A 16,172-nucleotide genomic window follows, 5' to 3' on the forward strand; every position below is an offset into this window, starting at 1 on the left:
CCACAGACAGAGACAATTGAGAAACAACGGGACAGTGATGGTCCCCTCTGTGTCCCCACCCTGAGAGTGGCAGGGCAGGGCGGAAGGGCTAAAAGCAGATGCACTCACTGATATCCTGAAGCGCAAGTCACAGAAGAAGTGTGAACAGAGATACAATAGGAAACCAGGAAAACAGCCCCAAAACTATCAGAGAGGTAGTCAGGGCCACTGGCTTTATGAGCAGGTAAGGGCAGCAACATGTGCCACTCATGGATGCAGTCCTGGAAGCTGAACAGTGATACTGGAAATGAAGGGAAGAAAAGCAAGAAATGGGAATTGAAACCAAAGGAAGTTGAAGGGGAGTATCTGAATGCTTGGCAGACAGTAGCAATACACAAAAGATACGAAGAGATGAGTCTCTTCTTCAAGCAACACTGCACCTGCTGCAGCCAGGATGGGGGGAGGGAACAGCCAGAAGCAGAAGCCCAAGAGTGTTTTCAGCCATGGGCTTTAGACCAACCTTATGTTCCATGGTAGGGCAGGAAAAGAGAGCTGCTGCAGAGTGTCAGGTAAAGAATTCAGGTGTTTTTGAGAGAATAAAATACACAAAGTTCGGGCAAAACTCTTTCTTTATTTTATTTTGTTCTCTCTTTCTTGTAAAGTGAAAAAGAAGACACTCCTGAGAAAACAAATAAATGCAAGAACAAAGGAACAAGGATGGAAGAGAGGAGAGCTGAAGATTAACTATAACAATGGCAAAATTGTGTAGAGTTTCCTGGATAAAGAAAGGAGAATAACAGTCATCAAACGGATATTTGGCTTAAGACACTGCCCACCATTTGCCAATTCAGCTAATACGTTTATCAGGTTTTTATAGAGGAACAAAGACACATTTAACAGCAAAAGTTAGAAACAGAGGGGCAGCAGAGGCACAGATGGGATGGGATTGTTGAAAAGCCCTTTGATCAGTAACCCTAGGGATGAACTTACAGTATTCCTCATCTATTTCTTCTAAAGGATAACAGTTTAAAATGAAGAAAGGGATCACAAATGCTTTACTATATCCCAAGAGTAGCACCATGTGAGAAGGAAAAAAGGGAACGAGCCAAGCCAATTTGCAACTCCTGTTTTCTCTGCTGTAAGTAATGACAAGTCACCTACAGTTCCAAAAGCAGAAAACCTGAAAGCACCCCATTTGTAAAAGGAAATTAAAAAAAATATGTAAAAATCAACAGAAGGTATTGTGGATAACCAAGCATCCAGACACAATGAATGAAAACCTGTCAGTTGTGTGTTATGGGCTCTTATGACTGGATTAACCTTAGAAAGGGTAAGGGTATTGTACCTTAGCTTCACACACTTGAAGAAGAGGGAGATTAACATCACTATTAAAAAAAGTTGTTCCAGTGCTCCTTTGGCCATTTATTTTTCACATTGCACAGCTAGATCAGAAACTGAGGAAACAGGTTTTTTGTCTGCATTAGTTGTTGTCTCTCAGCTGGGTTCTGCTTATGGCCACAATAACTCTTGTGCTGCTGCATGGGATCAGAGTACGCAGCTGGGATCAAGACCTCTGCCTTCAGACAGTGCCAGGTAACATCAGGTTAAAGTGACCCTGAAACCATGGCCTTCAAAAGTCTTGCCTGAGGACAAGTTCCTAATACAGAAACTGTCAGAAGCTCTTGCCACGAGCATAAATCTGAGCAGTGGAACAACATTCCACCAGCTGAGTACCCAGAAACAGGAAATGTGTACTGGGAGGCAGGACCAAGGCAGTTTGTAGGTGAGAGCATGTGGGGTATCCTTCCCTGCTGCAAAGCTGGACTTTCACTCTCTAGGTATGTATTGTCATTATGTCCCCAGGGTCATGGGAACACATAAAATTATGTACCCCAAAATCTAGATTTTACTGCCAAATATTTTCAAATGCATCTCTAATGGAGAAATCACAAATGTGTGTTGTTAACTAAAAGCCTGTCTCTTTATCATGCTTAAACAAAGACACCTTACTAAATAAGAAGAATGCATTGAGAATTCACTTTAATACATGTTTATTGGTGTCCTGCACTTTCAGTGTAGGAGGTTGGAGATGTAATAAAAAAGTTTCAAAATTTATTGATTCAATTTCATTTAAATCACTCTAAACAACCAGTGCTTTAGAGTTCAGAGAATTAACATTTACTGTCCATTACGAGCAAAATTTTAATATTACCTTTTTTGAGTCCACTTAGAACTCTTCTTTTAAAATTCTTCAGATACATTCCTCATAGTAAACAATACATTTCAATCTGTGTCACAATCAACATTGATAAGGCCTTCTTAACCATTTTATACCACCTCCACTGTTACTTCATTGCAAAACACAATCTTATTTCATACTATAAATACCCATCCATGCACAAAACACAGGGGCCAGAAGTTACACATTAATATTTCATGTAGGCTTCCAAGTCTTCCTTTACCCCCTCCAGGTTTATGGTACACTTAAAAAGATATCTTTAGACTTGGTCTACTTGGTCTTAAAATACAAATATACAGTATCCATAAGCATAAAAAAGTAAAGCTAGATGGCCTTACCATTTGTTATGAACTGCTAAAATCTTATACATGTACAATATAGCATCATGCTGATTAATATACATATTAGTTAAAGATATGAGCCAATAATGGGGATGTGGCCAAGCTTTATTGGTTTGTTTTCAAAAAGAAACTTTTCATATACAAGTAAAAAGATTTTTAATTTAAACTCATATGGACTACCTGAACCACACAGACATCTGTAAGCCCTGCTGAGAAATTCAGGTCAAACTGGGACAAAGCCTGCTGATTCATTGGAAAAGGAACACAACTGCTCATGGGTGACACCCACAGTATGCTGTTACCAAGAGAATGCAAATTTACCAGCATTCACATTTTCAGGTCTAGAACATTAATTTTTGCATCTTACGTGGCAGTTTATACTTTTTGTATCTGTTCATCAGCCTCCAGCAGAAACAGTTCAGTACCTTGACGTTGTCATAGATTTTTCTATATAAGTAGATATATAGTACAAAGTGTAGATAGTGAAACGAATAAGCACATATATACAGTCTTTGAAAGGCATTTTTGTGACCAGTTTAGCAGTGTTTATAGAAAACATTTAAGATAGTCACATTCTGCTGATACCACTGTATTGCAAACTGTCAAGCCACATTTCTTATATTAAACTTGTACTGCATTGTATATTGTACAACAGAGAATGAACAATCTTAAGGTGTGACACAATGAAAAAAAAAAATACTAGACTGAGTAAGGTAACCAGCACAGGGCTTAATTTTCCTGAGGTTTGTAAGAATTTTTTAAACAAAAATCACAGTGACCAGGCTAAACTGCAAACATACTGTTAAGTTTTAAATATACAGTTTATACATAAGTTCTGTGCATGGTCGACTCAACTGTGTATGGTCATGCTGATGTTTCCTTTAAATGACTCGCCACTGCATAATACTTGTGTCCTTTCCTCCCGTGGAGATGAGGTGGGTGTCTTCACAGAGAAAATCTACATTAGTTACATGACTACTGTGTCCACCGTACACATGGCTTGGAGCCTAGAAAACACCATATTAGTGAGAATAGCAGCTGTCAGAAAAGCATCTCATTAGAACATTCATGCAACAATGAAACCAAGGCACCATGTCATCCTCTTGAAGTATTTTAATATTAAATTAACTTTTAAATTTAATTGTTGTCTCAATCAACTTTAAATAAATCCCTTAGATGTATATATACTCCCATTCTTCCTGTTCTGATTTGTTTTGGGATTTTTTTTCTTTTTTGTTCATAGGAAAACAACATTTAATACATTTGTGCAAACTGCAAGAGTAAATTTTTGGGAAATACCTTACCCTAAACTGTGAGCATGGATATGAGAAGAGATGTACTTTGCCAAAGTCATCTCCTGTTGATAGCAGTTTTCTCCCATGGGATCGACAGACAGCGTTGATATCTGTGCCATCTGAACCTTCAGGCCATACACCTGAAACACAGAGAGACTAATTAAAGGCTTTTATAAAGGAAATAGAAGTCATGGTCTAAGTTTCTGTTAAAGTATTAATAAAGGATGACTTGTTTAAGGAAAAGAAAAACCTATAAAAATAACTGCATCTGAGTCAGAATGTGTACTTCCATACCAGCTGAACTCCAGATCCTAACAGATAATCAAGCACATTTAGAAACCCTTTATTCCTTCTAGTCAGCAAAGTGCTTTTTACTCTGAGAAGAAGCATTCTGCTGAATTACAGTCATGTGTCTGAGCCTGAAAGGATTTTCATATGGTTATGTGGAAAAGTAACAGTTACTGCTTTTATTTTCCCTTCTCCTTATGTATGAATTAACACACTTTTTTCATATTACATGGGCATGTTTTTTAGACTAGAGTATGATCCAAAGGTAATTTTTTCATATTACTAAAGTCTAAAGTCTATGAAAAAAGACATTCTATAGTTTAAATTATTATTTATTAATTAATAGATCCCTTGAAAAGGAACTGAACCTACTATAAGGTTTTCAAATGCTTTTGTTCTACTGTAAGTACTTCTCTTCCTTCACCACATACTGTACTCTTTGCTGTTCTTGCACAAAGTAGCGTCCTAAAATCAAACTGTAAGGTCAACAGTGCAGAGACCAAATCTGTGCACCACATCTTCAAAGCCTCTGAATACTTGCCTGTAATAAATTGCAATTTTACTAAATGTCAATGTTATTGAAATGTCAGGATTTTGTATGCAGTACTGCAGGCTTTCTTTGGTTATGATTTTCTAATTTAGATTTTATCTAATCCCTACTCAACATAAAGGGCACCAAGCTTTCAAGACCACTGTCATCTTTAGTTATACTGTGTGTTCTGCCATCATGACTTGTCAAAACTCCTGCCATGTCTTGGCTCTGTGATTTTCAGTGCCTGTCCCTGTGTTGCCCATCCTCTGCAGTGTGCCCCTGCAGCCCTGCCCACTTGAGTGCACACTCCCCCTCTGGTGCTGCTGCAGGTCAGAGTGAGAGAGTTGCTGCTCCCCTAAGAACTCCCAAGGCACACTCCAGTTCCTCCTTCTTCGGGATACTTCTAACCCCACAGCGGGCATTTGCCATGCACCGTGGGAACAGCTATCCTTCAGTCACTGGGCTTCTTCCCAAATACAGCCTTTGTATCACTGCACACAATTCACTACGAAGAGGTAATTTCATGTCTTCATAAGGAATTACAAATTGCTGTAAATAAAATGCAAAGTCTGATTTGTAGACTGCTCTTAACTTTCCTGATGTGTGTGGAAACACCACATTGCTAGATGAGGGATAGCAAAAAAGGCCCAAAGAAGTGGAAGCTGCAAACAAACACGATAATTGCTACTCGTGGAATTATGAATATGCAGAACGAAGAGGCACAGAAAAGCTTTTTTAAATATCTGCTTTGACAAGAAGGAGGCTATATGAATATCAAATGCTAGCTGGAAAGAGGCAGGAGTCTTCCCAAGAGGTCACTATGACAAGCTGGAAATAACCCTTGAAGGAAATGGTTAACTGCCATTTTGAAATGGGGAAAGGATAGTAGCAGGATTTTTCTTTGAATCTCTTGGTTCTTTCAAAATTTATCCCAGTGCCTCACTCAGTTTTTATGAATATGCAAATTGAATCCCCTGTGCTGAAAAAGTAGTCCTTATTTTTTCCCATCCTCTGCAGACCTGGAAAAGAGACCATTTCCTTTCTTGCATTTGAAGACTGATGGCATGCTATTTTTTCCTCCTGTTTTCTAAAAGTCATTCATTACATTTCTTCTCCCAGAACAATATTTAGATGGATAATTAATTATTCTTGCTAGTCAGCACATTATCTGTTGGTCCAATGTGAAAAACCAGAAGCAGCCATTCCAGCTGTGACTGAAGCCCATACTGATAAAGGGATGATTGCTTCACATTTTGCATGGCATCCTTTTCATTACACATTTCACTAATGTATCTGCCTTTCCTACAAAAGCATAATGCTGTTGACTCATGTTCAGTTCGTATGCAAAAGTAATCTGATCTTTCTGTGCAGATCTGCTCTCATCTGTTCTGCATTTGTACAACTAGGTTCTACCATTCTAGTAGTCTCCTCTTTGACTCTATTGAATTCCTTCCTTTTTTCATACCACTCCTCTGTTTCTCAAGACAACTTGCTAATCCTGCAGCTTTACACCACCTACAAACTTTACATGCTGATTTATCATGCATGCTATTAATAAATATATTCAAACATAATATTCCATTTACAGTGTTCTAGTCAGTTTTGAACCAAACCAGACTGAGTTCTGCTTTGCTTGCAATGTTGTCAGGCTTTGTACATTATCTTAGATTTCTTCTATTCCTGTCCTTCATTTCAAACACTATTTTTTTCAAAACTGGGCATGTGCTATGAACTGATACCTTACTTATGCATCCAGCAGCACATGGCTTTTGAAAGAGCTTATAGATAAGTAAGTGTTTTAAAGTCTTTGCTCCTTCACATTTATGTGTTTGTATCACTAAAACATCCTCTCTTCCCTCAAGCACACTTCTTTACATGGTATTGACTTTCAGTTGAATCATCTCTAAACACTTCTAGGCTGACTAATCTGTTCCCATGCTCAAAGACAGGTGTTCAAGGCACCAGAGTTCCTTTTTCCCCCTGCATTGGTTACGCTGAGCTGCGGGTGTTATGCATAGTTCGGGATTTTTATGTGGTTCTACCAGAGAGAGAAAATATCCCTAGCTTCAGTCAGCCATAGCTACTGAAAAATCAATATACTAGAAGCCCCACATCCTGGATGCTGTGATTGCTGCTTCTGTGTCCAGTGAGGCCATCCCACCAAGTATATGAAGATGTTTTAACTGGCTGCTCTGAGGCCCTAAAGCACTGATTGACTTTGAATAAAAATGGAGTGGTTTCCAACTCATAATCTATGTGCTTCTTCAATTTATTATTCTAGCCACTCACTTTGCACTTTAGCCTCTCTATATGGGCTCTGAAGGTATATATATATGATCCTGCAGATATTGCATTCATTCTCTAGTTTTTCAATACTTTGCCTGCTCTCTGTGAGGTGCTGAAAATAAGAACTAATGGTCTCAAGTTGACACTAACCAGTTTAAACTCCTACCATGGCTTCCTATTTCCTCTTGAGGACTCAAGAATTTGGAGCTTCTCATACTCAGTGTTTGTAACCATCTGTCCAGTCCTGCACACATTGTAGAATGAATATAAAGCTTCAGACTACACTGGGGAAAGCGGATCCTTCAAAACTGGCAAAAGAGAAGTCCCATGGAAACAAACTGTTGGATTTTGTCACGTTTTACTTTTTGAATTTCTTTCACTCCATTTAATTGCTACAGACTGCATCACAATACATGACAAGTTTTTAATGAAGGAGACTATCATCAATTTTGTGTTTGCACAGTAACCAGAGCAAATGAAACCAGTTCTGGTAAGGGGATTTGACCCAGTAACTGCCTAAATACATGGCAATTTCACAGAACTGGTACTTAAATTAAAAATTATGAGAAGATGCTCTACTATGACAGAAAGGGCAGTGTGTGATTTTTTCCTTATCTCTCACTTATGTTGTAATATGATATTGATACTTGAAGCTAGCAAGAATATTAAATCAGAGTCTTTCTGGATTGAAATAAGAAGACAGATTGTAATAAAAATGGCATAACAGAAGTTCTGTATTTTTCCCTGAATTATGAATAGTCATGTTTCATAAGCAAAAGTTGGCATTCCAAGTGTTTGTTAATAGGAAGAATGGTAAGAGCTTGTAAGAGGAAATATACTTACCGAAAACATGGAATCCTAAAGTACAGGTATAAGTGGCCCATTCTATATCCCTAGTTGTTTCAACACTCACAACTTGTTTACAAGCAGAGGGAATCCCTACAAAAGAAAAAACCCCACATAACAACATATTTAATTCTCAAATTGTATAGATTTCTGGTTACGCCAGATGAATTAAAACATATGGTTGATCTTGGCAGTTATATGGTCTCATTTAAATTTTAAATCTGTGTTAGACTGCCCGAACTTCACACAAAAGGACTAAATATAATTCTTACTCACAGTATAAGATTTCATAGTCTCCTGAATTAGACACGAGATATTGTGAATTAACAGACCAATCCAGATGAGTAATGAAGCTGGAATGACCCTACAAAAAGAAAAATTACTGTATTAACTGCACTAACTGTGTGTCACAATGTGACAGTATTAATACAGTGCTACAAAATACACTTTGGGTGTTGATACTGAACCAGGAGAAAAAAGGTTACTTACTGAACATTTGCCAATTCTAGTGTACTTTCTTCCATTTTCACTTACACCATATATATAAATACAGTTGTCATGGGAACCTATTGCCAAGAAGTTTCCATCTATAAACACAAAAGTGAAATTGCAATTATTCCTGTAAGAAAGAACTTAGGCTAACTTTGACAAGTTTGTTTGAAAAGTCACAGACAAGAGGAACTGTTCTAAAAGGCCTTGATACTGAAAAATGAATAAATGAAATTTTCTTTTTTATTTTCCAGTTGCATATTGATGTATCTATCAAGACTACAAAACAGCAATTTGATATAGCAAATATAACTGTTAAAAACACATTATATTTTTGGAAGCAACTACAGTCCATTTAGGGCTAACCTGATTGCAACAACCAGCAGAGTTTAGTCTTTTTTTTCCCCCTTCTTCACAGGGAAACCATATTGAACATGTTAGGGAGGGAGGGAAAACAAAACCAGAGCTTAAGACACCACCCATAAAGTCCTGCCAATGTTTCATGGCACACTTATTTTCAATTTCAGTGTGGCAAGAAGGGACTTAGTTTAAAACAAGCCAACCCCTAATTTAATAAAAAAATTCAATGCCTTTTTTTTCCCCAGTAAGTAAATGCTCTCAAACCTGGTGAGTAACGCATTACAGACAGCTGTTCGTTTCCATCTGTGTGTACAGTGACCAAGTCTTTTGTTTCTGTGTCAAACACAAACCACCTGTTGTAAACACAGAAAGAGGCCAATAAATCATTCCATAAGGAATTTAAATCTACTGTAATCTTGACCAACTTTTCTTCTGTCAAAATAGCATAAGTTTTATACCAAGAAGAGAAAAACAGCAACTGCTACTCAATTTGGTCTATTTTTACTTTAACACAAGGATAGTTTCTTTCACATCTTTTTTAACTGCAAAAATGCTTGGGCATTGACCCCAATATCAGTCTTCAGATTTCAGTGTGTTTTAGTATGTCATGCATAAGAATAAAGTAAGCATTGTTTGTGATGTCCCTTCTCCTTTAAACACCTTTCTCTATGCTATGCTGATGTTTAATTGATGCCTGCGTTAAGTCCTAGAGCAAGGGAAAACACAAGCAAACATCAGGACCATTCTCTTCTGATAGGAGAAAGAGATGAATTAATTTATTTTAAAGTGAATCAATTAATTATTTTTTCAGTAGTTTAATTTAATTGATTAATTTTAATGAACAAAAAATTAGTTTGTGGAAACGTGTAGAAAAGACAAAGATAAAATTTGCATTTCAATACTTGCATCAGATTGCTAAAGACAAAGAGAAGATTACTCTCAAAGTTTCTCCTTCTGTTTTACTTTATTTAGTAAATAAAGTACATTCAGTAACAAAAGTAAGTCCTTTATTTAGGGCTGATATAAAAACTGAAATAGGCTTGCCTCATAACCTACAAGCTTCCTGTATGTTCTCAGTGAACTGGAACTCTTTTCAGTACTAACAGCCAAGCCTGCCCTCAAGTGACATTAAAGGAGAGGGAGAAGTTAGGCAAAAGCAGTCCCTCCTATGAGAGACAACCACAGATAAACCCAGCAGCTGTCCTGATGTCACCAAGGGCTCAAGCTGCTGCCTAAAATACTCTCCTGCACCTCAGTTTCCTCTGCCTTATCCCTCATACTCTGCAAGCAGAACAAGTCTCTTAATGTGCATTTTTACACTATATCTAGCACAGTGGAACATTTGCCAAATTTTTTAAAGCCTCTGGTTGTCACTGCATTAGGGATCATGAACCACTTGCTACATTTTCCAACTCAAAGAATTTTTTTATGTGATTTCCTCTATGCAGTCCTAAAGGCCTTGGAGGAAATCTCCCTCCACTACATCAGACTCCTCCTTTAGCCTCTCCTTTTTCCCAGCGGACACAAAGATTTAACATTTAGGTCACTGGTAGGGTGACATGCCTGGTCTCACAGCTAACCTAGAGTTCCTGCCCTCTCTAAATGTCCTCCTCCCTGATCCTACACTGTCTCTCTCCCAGGGAAGAAACCATCTCTTTGTTCATGCAACAGTGAGCAAACACAGGGTGCTGGCCCAAGCCTAGAGTTTCTAGGCACTAAGGCAATACAAATAAATTTCACTGTGACATTCAATAGAAATCAATAGGGAATGAAGATGTGCCATTGCATACATCTGCAAAGCCAGAACATGAGCTTGGATGTGAGATGGAAAAATCAGTGGTTTTTGGTGCCCAAGGTGTAGCTCTGCACCTCTTACCTTCCAGTTAGAGTCCCTACTGCAACAACAGATGCTGAAGGATGAAAACCTGAAGACTGTGCTGGATCCTGAAATGTTTCAGAAAGAAGCATGCTTTTTACCAGTCCATGTTATCAAGTTATAACAAATATACAATTCAATTATTTGCCTCTGGAACACACTAAAACGATCTTGTTGATTTTCAGGGGTAGTTTTTTCTCTTTCAATATAAACTTAAAGCGTAAAAAAGCGTTTTTCACTAATTGAAATATTATCTAATTAACTTCTTTTCCCTCTATACAAGGCCACTCCTATCTTTTCTTTACTCTCTAAAAATAATTTGGCAAGTGATTTCATAACAATAACATTGGCAATAGCAGCTTCTCAACAAATCACAAAGAAATAAGAGATATAAATAACTTCTTAAACTAGAGCTGACCTTAGAATTAAGCTTCAAAGCTGCAGTTTACCTACAGTCTGAAGGACAAGCAAGTCCCTTATTCAACAAAGGTATGTGGCACTTTGCAGGAGGGGTAAAGCCTAACTCCTACATACACCAACACCTTTTTCCAGCACCTGCTAAGCTGCAGCTCAGTGGGAGATTAAGGGTTTCTTATTTGGATGTGCAATTTTAAAACATTTTACTTTGTAAAACGCTAGTGTTTTTCTTGCAATTTAAACATATGCCTAAAAACAAGGTAAGCATCTTCTTTCTAATACTTGTCCAGCTACAAAGAATGAGCTCCAGAACTTTTCAGGTTATAGCAGAAAATACCAACCTAGCTTTTCCCCCCCCTCATTAAAACATAATTTAAAAATGTAAGCAAAAAACCCAGCCCAGTGATCCATCTCATAGAAATGCTTGTGTCCTTAATTTTCTGTATTTTAAAACAATATCACATCGTAGCTCTTTCAGTAAATTTGCTGACATTTTTAGTAATTGGAAATTACTATCCCTAGAGGCTAGGTGGAAAGGATATTCTCATTAATTATAAGCAAGTGACTAATTTAAAAGAATTACTAACTCTAAGGAAAATTTCAGAGAATTGTTGAGATCCAGGATTTCTATGCACAGCTTCTAAAACACTACAGCATTCCAGAAAGGAAAATTTCCTAATGTTTTTAAAGTAAAATTTCACAGCAAATGCAAAGATATTTCATTGAATAAACCAGAGGTTCAAACAGTGCATTAAATCTAACTTGTAGTCAGAACAGCTACAATAAAAAGCTTTTACATTGATCTCTATGACAAGGTATTTTTAAACAATAATCTTAAGAAAAACCAAAATGACTAGAGAATTTCTGTAACAGGAGAGCTGTATTTAATAAATTTTATACCTCTATAACCTTGTTCCAGATAGGATGGTGAGTGGTTGCATCCCAGAGCGTAATGTGTTTGTCATGTCCACATGTGAAGAACTGAGGCTTAGAGGAATGGACTGCAAGTCCCCAAAGCTCATCGGTGTGGCCCTACATAACCAGAGATGTTTTTAGACAAGAAGGTCAGGCCATCAGAACTAAACATGTTTAAACAGTATTAAAATGGCCAAACAATATATTAAAATGTTCCAAAAATATGTTTGCTCTAGATAGATACATATTTATAATTATGCTTATTGCTGAAAGTACTGTAATAAGAAATCAGATGCATATTTATGAAAATTAACTTTAAACAGGATATTTACTGCTCTTACACACCTAGAAGTGCTCTTGTAAGGAAACCCAGCTTACCTGGGTAATTGGGAAAAAATCTCCTGACAGCGTGCCCTGTAGGACGAAGTTTCTGGTGGTTCCTATTAATACAACGTCCCCTTTTCCCTCTGCTACTGTTCTTATTGGACCAAACTGCTCTGGAATCTGTGGTTGTAACAGACAAAAGGATAGATAAGTCAGACAATTTGTCAGGTATTGCCATTTTTAAAGTAGTAAATGTGTTTTAATAAATATTACACAGCAAAGAAATGAAATAAATTAATACATGTGCCTGTCTTGCAAAACTTTATAACAACTTGCATCAGCTCAATAACTTGTATAACACTGCAAGACAAGACATTCTTATCTACAGAATGCTCAGATAAACCAAGTATTTCAAGAAACACAAAAGATTCCTTCATGCTGCGTTAATTTAATTGCAGCTGTGATATCAGACTAAGCATTTCTACTCAGAGCATTTTCTTGGAATGAATGTTTCTTTAATTGCAGCCTAGGTTCTGAAAGAGCCAGTGCAAATCTCTAAAATAAAGTTCAAGAGAAGACATAAAATAACAAGGAATACCAGAATATGAACAAAGAAGAGAAAAAGAAGGACACCACAGTTAGAAACAGCGCAACAAGCATGTTCCTTGTACTGTGTTAAAAACTGAATTACAAAAAGAGACATGCCAGTTGCATATACATTTGTAACATTAAATAGTATAATTATTATTATATAGTATTATTATTTATTTATTATTTAATATTATATAGTAGAGTTGAAGCCCTTCCTCAGACTTTTCTGCTGATTCTTCTCTTACATTCAGTATGTAAACAGTCAAAGTAGTTCTGTCCAAACAAATTCTGCTTTAATCTTCTTGGTTCCTACATAGCAGCTGGAGTAATTTTCAAATTTTGTTTAAATTACATTTTAAAAACAACAACATCAACCAAGAAATAAATGAAAAACTTTAAATATTAAAACCCTAAAAAAATCCTGACATCATTTTGGGAAAGAAGAATGTATAAAACCATTTCAATACTATAATACTCTGAAGTTAAACATTATCTCACATTATTAAATGCAAAGAAAGGAAGAAATAATATGGAAAGATCCACAAGAGCTTTTTCCAGTTACCACAGACCTTAGAAAGGAAATACTATGTTAATGAATGGGCAGTCACGGGAATGACCTGAGGACTGAAAACTTAGGAGTCCTGTGCAGGGCCAGGAGTTGGACTTGATGATCCTGATGGGTCCCTTCCAACTCAGCATATGAAAATACTGTATTTTACCACTGATTTGCTTTCCCATAGGATATAGATCCATAAGAAAAAAAAGAAAAAAAAGATCAAAAAAGCTTCTCAGAGGACAGTAGAATTTTATTTTAAGTAGCAGAGTAATTTCAAGATAGGCAATATCACCTCAGTTTTGTGAATTTTTTGGTAGTTTCCATTCCAAGATATTAGCTTTCGGTCTTTACCACCTCCTGATACCAACGTGCCATCTCGCAGCATACACAGCGCGAATATTCCACCCTCGTGTGCTCCTTGAACTGCGTGGCTTATTCTGTTGGTACCTGAATAGAAGAAAAAAAGGCATTATTACTGAAATACTCAGCTTAAGAGCTCCTTTCCCCACATTTTTTTTCTCCATTCCTCTACTATCTCTCAAGGATTGCATTTAAACAACGGTAACAGTGGGCATGGGGTGCTGGACCAAAACACACAGACCCACAGAAGAGGCTGAATTAGTACATCTTATGATACATTCTCCCCACCTCAAAAATGAAAATATACATACTCAGTCTAGGTCAAGAACAAAATTAAATAGGTCAATTTAAACCTTTCAAGGGTGTTTAAGTGAAATCATTTGACATCACATTTGACCAGCAGTAGCACTACACACCTTACCAGCAAAAAACCCATAACCCAGTCACTTTTATCCTCCAGATATAAGATATTCTACAGCCTCCAGATCCTGAACTTGTACCAAAATCTGACTAACCTAGAGGTTCTTGTATATCTGGCAGAATGTGCTGATCATTCTCCAAAGGAGCCTGTACTTCTTTACTCATGAACTTGGCTTGTTCAAGTAGCTTCTTAGACTCAACACTGTCAAAACCAACTACATTAGATTAAGTATCTCTAATTTGGTGAATCATTAGTATTATGAAGTACAAATAAATGATTACTGGTGATTCTATTACTGAAATGTGCACCTTGCATCAAAGCTTGGCTAACTTGATGTTTAGCACAAGTGAGGGGCTGATGGAAGTTAGGAAAAACCAATTGCCTTTTCCTTCATCCATGTCTATGGATATAATGTGTCAGTCACAACTGATTTCTATTAAGAGAAGTTTTTGCTAAGGGTACTCTGACCTAGTGGAAGCAGCCCTCCCTTGCACATAGAGGTCTGAGTCAAAAGTAGTGAAGGCAGAGCAAGTACACTGTACTGAGACAGAAAAACAAGAAAAATATTTTTGTCCAACCCTAAAGAGCTGGCAGAAGTTGAGAACTTGAGCACACAGAGAATTCCCTTTTATTTCTGGGAGAAGGGCAGAAGGGGCTGCTTGCAGTCAAGGCAGAAATTGGTCTACCAGCATGGTAGCAAACTGGCCCCTGAGAAGTGCACTGTCCCTTTCTCCCTTATCTGCTGTCAGTCAAAAATAACAATAAAGAACAGGAACATGGGACAGTGCAATTTCTAAAGTCAGTTTAGAAGGAAAAGTGTTGAAGTGCCTTGGTATAAATTACCATAGGAAAAAGGAAAGGAAATAAATGAGAAGCCAAGTTACAAGTTATCATACCCACCCCTGTCCCCAGCAGTGTACTGGCCAAGGAGATGATTAGTTGACAGTCCTTGGTTGAAAAAGAAATCTACAAAAACAACTCAGTAAGGCTCAACTGTTTAACTAATTCATTGTATTGTTTTCAGGGTCTTATCCCTTTGAGTAGCATCTTGGGAGAAAGCACTGAGTAAATAGGAAAAAGCTGTCATCCATATCCCTTCTTCCTTTACTAATAAGAATCCTTTAAGGGATTCTCCTTATTCCTATGCAAGGCATCTCAGGCACTAAGTACACATTTAGGATATTCCTGCTGTTTGCCCTCTGGCAGGCATTGCCTTCTGCTGCCTAGAAAAAGGTCTCTTCTTTCTAGAAAATGCTTTTTAAGAAGTTCTTCCTATCCATCTGTTCTTCTGGAATAAAGCTGAGGAATTCAATTAGATCTGAAAACATTTTAGCTTGACTTCCTAGGATAACAAATACTGCTATTTTTTGTCTTTTTAAAAGTGTGTGTCAATAGACATAATTTCTGCAAACAGTAGAGAGGGACAGGATATGAGACTGGAGATCATCAATTACATTAGCAATTTTTTTTCTGTACAGTGATTAAAGAAAGAACTTTTCTTGGCATCTCTTACATCAGTAAAAGCCCCACATGCTGGCATGGCTCTGTGATTCAGTATTTGACTATAGTGAACACATTCAATAGAATTTTGTGCTCTGGCAGTTAGATACAGATAATTCTTAACTTCCTGTAGAAAAGTATCCAGGCACAATCTGCTGGATTGGTCTTGGGAAAGAGCTCAATATAAAATTTATTCTTCTTGAAATGAAGCTCTACACTCAAGTCTACACTCACAGTCTAATATTGAGGTTAATAGTGAAATTTTATCTTACCTTTCCCCCAAACCAAAATGTTTCCACTTGAGTCTCCTGTAATAGTATCACCATTTTCAGAAAAGGTCACACACAGGACAAACTTTGGCTTCTCTTGTTTCTGCATGGTTATGAAAAATATACACTCACAGCAACACACAATCCATGGATTTTAACTTTATGCATTTGGTTAATTTAGTTTAGTCTTATACAGCTCTATTATCACTTAAAAATCTACAAGAGTTAAACATATTCCTACAGCCTAAACAGAATAATCTGTGCAAGGGCAGAAGAGGCATCAGCTGA

The 16,172-nt window shown here is 37.2% G+C and overlaps 1 protein-coding gene across 15 annotated transcripts in view; it reads right to left on the reverse strand.

Moving 5' to 3' along the window:
* Positions 1–2,013: 2,013 nt before the first annotated feature.
* Positions 2,014–16,172, reverse strand: part of EML1 (EMAP like 1) — a 121,386-nt gene continuing 107,227 nt past the window's right edge. For all 15 annotated transcript variants that reach the window (XM_053979862.1, XM_053979860.1, XM_053979861.1 and 12 more), the window contains 11 exons: positions 15,888–15,987; positions 13,627–13,781; positions 12,242–12,367; positions 11,849–11,980; positions 10,532–10,599; positions 8,920–9,008; positions 8,296–8,393; positions 8,083–8,170; positions 7,804–7,899; positions 3,864–3,994; positions 2,014–3,566 (listed from right to left, as the gene is read on the reverse strand). In XM_053979862.1, coding sequence (XP_053835837.1) covers positions 3,441–3,566; positions 3,864–3,994; positions 7,804–7,899; positions 8,083–8,170; positions 8,296–8,393; positions 8,920–9,008; positions 10,532–10,599; positions 11,849–11,980; positions 12,242–12,367; positions 13,627–13,781; positions 15,888–15,987 — 1,209 coding nt within the window. In that variant the 3' untranslated portion in view covers positions 2,014–3,440. The remainder of the gene's footprint in view (positions 3,567–3,863; positions 3,995–7,803; positions 7,900–8,082; positions 8,171–8,295; positions 8,394–8,919; positions 9,009–10,531; positions 10,600–11,848; positions 11,981–12,241; positions 12,368–13,626; positions 13,782–15,887; positions 15,988–16,172) is intronic.

The sequence above is a fragment of the Vidua macroura genome, chromosome 6, assembly GCF_024509145.1.
Source record: "Vidua macroura isolate BioBank_ID:100142 chromosome 6, ASM2450914v1, whole genome shotgun sequence".
In the NCBI taxonomy this organism is placed as follows: Eukaryota; Metazoa; Chordata; class Aves; order Passeriformes; family Viduidae; genus Vidua; species Vidua macroura.